Source organism: Pinus tabuliformis, chromosome 2_2, assembly GCF_031772625.1.
Source record: "Pinus tabuliformis cultivar Carrire ecotype Pingquan chromosome 2_2, CPIR1, whole genome shotgun sequence".
NCBI classification, from domain to species: Eukaryota; Viridiplantae; Streptophyta; class Pinopsida; order Pinales; family Pinaceae; genus Pinus; species Pinus tabuliformis.
This window is the reverse complement of record NC_142300.1, coordinates 1,107,994,820-1,108,000,819: the sequence shown is the minus strand read 5'-3', so window position 1 is coordinate 1,108,000,819 and position 6,000 is coordinate 1,107,994,820. Positions and strand designations below refer to the sequence as shown.

Genomic DNA, 6,000 nt, shown 5'->3' with positions numbered 1-6,000 from the left:
ACCAATTCACATACCCTATCACTAACCAATTCACATATAGAAACTAAATTAAATATTTTATTATTAAATAAAAAGCAACTCAAATAACTAAACTCTTTAAATTTAAATTAAAAAATACTAAAATAGATATTAACAAAGTGACAAATCATGTTTCTTACCAACAAAATTCTGATGAGTGTAAACCAAAAGGAGAAGACAGTGTACCAAATTATTTAGTTATATATCAATTTCTAAACGTATCAATATTTTGGACGTCTTCTGCAAAATAAAAATTAGAACACTTCAGTTGCTTGAATAAAATACGTATGTCTTAAATATATAATAGCAAAGAAATGCAGAAATGTTTTGTAACTATACAGTTTGCATTGTTAATGCAATACAGAGAAATTCTCCCACTGAGATTTCAATTCACAATTTTTACATGACCCCAAAAGAGATTCATAGAAAATTTTATTACCGCTGGGAGAATCTAAAACAAAATATGTAGAGTAGCAAAGGAATTCCACCAAGATGCTATATATACAATCATTTGCTTTTGGATGCACTAGTGACTGCTTTGCTGGCCTTCTTCAACTTCAAAGCCTTCAAAGCAGACGCTGATATCGTTCCATTTGATACCGGATTGATGGTCTTCCGGACCTTTGTGATGTTCCACGCAGTTCCAATGGCATGCCCAGCCACAGCAAATGTGTCATGTGTCACCTCTCCTGCTTCCTCCCCAAACCTGCACTCAATTGACCAACATCAAGAAATTCATTCACATTTTCAATGAATGGTTCCCATTTCAGCAAAACAGACACATGAAGAATCCAAAATGCAATACCTGTTTGCAACAATTTCAACTGTAGCCTCGGAAGCTGCTGACAAAGCATCCTTTCCAACTATTTCTGCAGCGTCCAAAACTTTGTCTGCAATTTAAGAATAAAAACCCTATATTATCATATACCCACCATTTACAGTATTCATTTAAAACCATTTCAAGGGATTGGGAGAAATTCTGCCGTACTAAAAGCATCCAATGAAGCAAGAAGCACATCCCCAGGCAACATGCGGAAGAACTTCTGGCCAGCCTTTGAACCCAACACCGGAGCAGTTATCCCACCGCTTACTGTGACAACCCCAGCCAGCACGTTCTCGCTTAGTTTTTCTGTCATCCTTGACAGCCTTTTCGCCCTACACACAATATATATCCGTGTCAACCCAAAATTCAATAATTCCCATTTAGGTTTTCGATCCCACTAGTCGCTCAGAACCGATGCTTGCTTCGTTCTTTTTGTCACACCAAAAAATTTTCGTTCTTCATTAATCAAATGAGAAATGAGAAATTACATATGGCTTTATAGCCCATAAAGCCGGTAGAAACAAAGAGAAGTAGGCAAATTCTTCTACAAAGAGTAGGCAAATCATTGAATCAGACCATCACCAGACGAAAGAAGCAAAGAGGAAATCACTAAGAATTAACATTAGCAGTACTAGAAAAAGAGAAGGAGGTAAATTCTTCTACAAAGAGAAGGCAAATCAATAAATCAGACCATCACCAGACGAAAGAAGCAAAGAGGAAATCACTAAGAATTAATTAGCAGTACTAGAAGAAAAAGACAGGGATGGCCAATACAGAGGAGAAAAGATAGACAGACTAAGAAACAAAGGCATGCCCAAAAGAAACAAAACAGAGGATCAGAAAGTGAAGATACCATCAACCTGGAGCTCAAAAACCATAAAACCAGGACAGAGAGTGATCCCTCTCTTAGATAGAAAATCAGCTACCAAATTTTGTTCTCTGTACACATGCATGAAGGAGATATCAAACGAAGAGCCTTATGTTGACCATCCAATAGTAAAGCAAAGGAACACAGCTACCAAATTTTGTTCTCTGTACACATGCATGAAGGAGATATCGAACAAAGAGCCTTATGTTGACCATCCAATGGTAAAGCAAAGGAACCCACCTCAAGGGAGTTCCGCCCCCTCAGCCAACTATGACCATGTATGAGTCACTAGCCACCCATAAAGGAATCATTAGCAAGCCACACCTCTCAATCTATAACCACCTTAGAGTCTCTAGCCACCCTAAAGGAATCATTGGCAAGCCACACCTCTCAAAACCCATGCTACGACTGAAGCAAACATAAACCAAAGAGGAAAATATAAAAAAAATTATCTGAATGGAAGCTTTTGTGAGTAGAGTTCTGGGTTTAAGGAACTAACTAATCTTATTCATCTTTCATCTTCAAAATACAACTTAAATAATTTATGTGATGGATTTTCAAAATAGATCTCTGAATAAAAAAAATAGTTGGGCGGATTTGTGTTCAATAAAAAAAATTAAACCAGCTAAAATTCATTAGCAAAATTAGCCACCAATATAATTTATATGATAAATTCACAAAATCTGCAACTTAAATAATTTATGTGATGGATCCCCAAAACAATCTCTCTGAATTAAGAAGAAGATTACTTTCAATTCGATTTACGTTCGAATAAGATTAGTTTCCATTCCATTTACCTTCGAATATTTCTCTTTGTGCGAGGACTGATCTTCACTTGAGCACTCGTTTTCTTTTGATAATCGGCTGTTGCGGCCGTTTTGCTCTCGGCTTTCGTTGCTCGGCTTCTCACAGATTCTCCGCCGTTCTGCACCTGAGAAGAATAAGCGTTGGTGCAGAGGAATAAGCCCTTGATAATCTGCCCAGAACCCGCAGCAATGGCCTTGGCCACCACAGAGTTATAGTCTTCCACCCTCGGCGCCAATGCAGTCCAGTACGCCGCCTCCGGGTTTTCTTTCGAACCACCCTTCGCTGATCTTGAGGATTTTGATGCTGCACCGCCTGTGGATTCCGCGGGTAACGACAGACACGCGTGTTGCTGCAGGAAACTGTCCAGCAAATCCAAACCCTCTTCGTCTGCGAATGTTACGCCGTAATTCAGTATCTCAATGCCGTCTTTATCTGCGGCCTCTTCGTCCGGCGGAGGGCGTATGGAGAAGAGGTAGTGACGGGCGTCGAGTTTGAGGGTGGGCTCGTCCTTGGTGAGAGGCCAACGCACATCTTCCCCAACATTCACAAACAGGGCGATTCCTGTATTCCCCTGAACGAGTCGAACGATGGAAAATTCGCCGCTTCCCAACTGCGGGCTGTCGCTGACTTCTTCTCCCGCCTCCACCAAGTTCACCACCGCTCTTCCTGGAATCCTCACCAGCGTTTCTTCTATAGAATGCCCTGCACATTCCGTCTCATCATCTTGCATTTGCTGCTCTGCTTCTGTGGCCGAAAGATGAGAAAATTGTTGCTGCAACTTACTATTCTCATCATCTTCTTCAAACACAGCGGAAGGTTGAGCAGGCTCAGTCGACTTGTTTCTGCCCTTCTTCTTATTAAAACTGAAGGCGTTCTTAGCCACCCACTGCATCTTCTGAGATGAGGTTTGGGTACTTCTCCTATACTTTTGATGTTTTTTTATGGGCTTCTGATTCAGAAGAAAAGACAATAGAAATTCTCACCCCTTTCGTTCTATTGTAGCCTGCTTCAACCTCCATTACTTTTTCTAGGTAATTAGTCGGTGCAGATAATCATGTTCGATTTCGTCCACCGACTTACACTTTCATTAATTCATTGAACAAGAGGTTTCTTCATCATTTTTCATTAAAGGTAACAAGCCAGATATTAGTTGTTTTACTTCTATCGGGTTTCTCACCATGGAATCTTACAAAGCGTGGAACAGTGGATAGCGAGGCTGCTGGCGATTGCGTTACAGGCAGAGTGCAATGAGTGCAGTGAGGGAGATAAGGAAGCATCTATATGTCAAATCAAAATCCCCACTTTTTCTTCATACTATCGTACATTTGCCCCCGCCAACTTGATCCATGGCGCTTCTTCCTCTTTTATCTTTTTATGTCTTTTTGATCAACTTCTCTTTTTTTCCGCTAATTGTTATATTTTACTAATCACTCTATACACAAAAGTTTCTAGGTTAATTGAGAATAAGTATTTTATATTAAGCATCATGTATTAAGTAAATGATTGTTTTATAGTTTTTTTTTCTTTTTTATTTGATGTTAATTACGAATAAGTATTTATATTAAGCATCATGTATTAAATAAATTATTATTTTATAGTTTTTTTTCTTTTTCATTGGATAAAAATAAAGTGATATTCAATAAACCATATATTAAGTTATTTTTCATTTTATCCATTGGATGAGAAAAAAGTGATAATCAATTTATACACATTACTTTTCTATATTAAATCTATTGGATGCTAATTTGGAATAAGTATTTATATTAAGGACTATGTATTAAGTAAATGTTTGTGTTACAATTTTTTTTCTCTACTGATATTCAATACACCATGTATTAAGTTGTTATTGATCTTATCCATTGGATGAGAAAAAATGATAATCACTCTATACACATAAGTTTCTATATTAAGTCTATTGGATGCTAATTTGGAATAAGTATCTATATTAAGCACCATGTATTAAGTAAAGGATTGTTTTAGAGTTTTTTTTCCTCTTCTATTAGATGAGAATAAAGTGTTCAATATACCATGTATTAAGTTGTTTTTCATCTTATCTATTGGATGAGAAAAAAAGATGATCAATCTATACACATAAGTTTCTATATTAGGTCTATTGGATGCTAATTTGGAATAAGTATTTATATTAAGCACCATGTATTAAGTAAATGATTGTTTACAGTTTTTTTTTTCTCTTCTATTGAATGAGAATAAAGTGATACTCAATATACCATGTATTAAGTTGCTTTTCATCTTATCTATTGGATGAGAAAAAAGTGAGAAAAGTGATATCCAATGGATAAGATCAAAAAGCACCTAGCCAATAATTGGCTCAACCTTTTTTCATCTTGTCCTTTGGATGGAAAGAAAGTGATATTCAATAGACAAAATAAAAAAACATTAAACCAATCATTAACTTAGTACATTGTACTTAATATTTGCTAACAATACACATTTTCAGCAATAATATCTAAAATTATATATACATAAAATAACAGGATGTAAAGACATATATAAAAATATTTTAGTGATGTAAAGATTTTATGTGATGATTATTATCCTCCATTAAGAAGAGATTTATGGATCTTAATAGAAGCCATATGTGGGTGATAGAAGGAATGATGTAAACACATATAAAAATATTTTAGTGATGTAAAGATTTTATGTGATGATTATTATCCCCCATTAAGAAGAGATTTATGGGTCTTAATAGAGCGATCGGTGATAGAAGGAATGATGTAAACACATAATAAAATATTTTAGTGATGTAAAGATTTTATGTCATGATTATTACCCTCCATTAAAAAGAGATATATGGGTCTTAATAGAAGCAATCTATCGTTGGTAGAAGGAATGCATTACTAAAATATCATAATAGATCCGAGTTTAATAAATGGAAAGTAAACTTTATACCTACATGTATATATTTTAAGTTTGGTGAGTTGTGGGACTAATATGTGACCAGTTTTCAAAGAGATAGTCACACTAACTTTTAATATTGTTGGATTTTTGTCCACAATATTTTGAGTCTAAAAACTGAATACAAGGAGTCTTTTAAAATACTTACCAAGTACTTTGTTATATAATTTATAATATGTAAAAGTGAAATTACATTTTTTATTACTTAAAATATATTTTAAAAAATCTAAACATATTCAAAATATTAAAATACAACAAAATATTAAAATACAAAATATAAAAGTGAAATTTAAATTTAAATTTAAATTATTTAAATCACTTTAAAATAACTTTATTATGATATAATTCAATTAAAACATAAAAAATGTTAATTTTTTAATATTAAAATAATTAATTTTATTAAATTTAAAATTTAGCTAAAATAATTAGATGATTCAAAACGTATATCACATATTAATAATGTGATTAATCCCAAAAGCAATCTCATTAATAAAACATTTATTTTTAAAATAAAATATGTGAATTTTTTATTGTTAAGATGCATATTTAATTATTCATATATATTTTA

At 34.1% G+C, this 6,000-nt stretch overlaps 1 protein-coding gene across 1 annotated transcript; it reads right to left on the bottom strand.

Moving 5' to 3' along the window:
- Nucleotides 1–286: 286 nt before the first annotated feature.
- Nucleotides 287–3,736, bottom strand: LOC149197276 (senescence/dehydration-associated protein At3g51250-like). Its single transcript, XM_089405804.1, has 4 exons — nt 2,507–3,736; nt 1,007–1,173; nt 824–908; nt 287–724 (listed from the first exon to the last, which is right to left on the bottom strand). Exons 1-4 carry the CDS (start codon nt 3,406–3,408, stop codon nt 526–528), a joined length of 1,353 nt encoding a protein of 450 aa, XP_089261930.1. The 5' UTR covers nt 3,409–3,736; the 3' UTR covers nt 287–525.
- Between the last annotated feature and the right edge of the window lie 2,264 nt (nt 3,737–6,000).

What these genes read in the sequence shown, in the direction of transcription:
- LOC149197276 (XM_089405804.1), bottom strand. Translation starts at nt 3,408, where the DNA reads ATGCAGTGGGTGGCTAAGAACGCCTTCAGTTTTAATAAGAAGAAGGGC. An exon ending in ACAAAGAGAAATATTCGAAG is followed by an intron (nt 1,174 to 2,506) that starts GTAAATGGAATG and finishes TATTGTGTGTAG; the next exon opens with GGCGAAAAGGCTGTCAAGGA. An exon ending in TGCTTCATTGGATGCTTTTA is followed by an intron (nt 909 to 1,006) that starts GTACGGCAGAAT and finishes CTTAAATTGCAG; the next exon opens with ACAAAGTTTTGGACGCTGCA.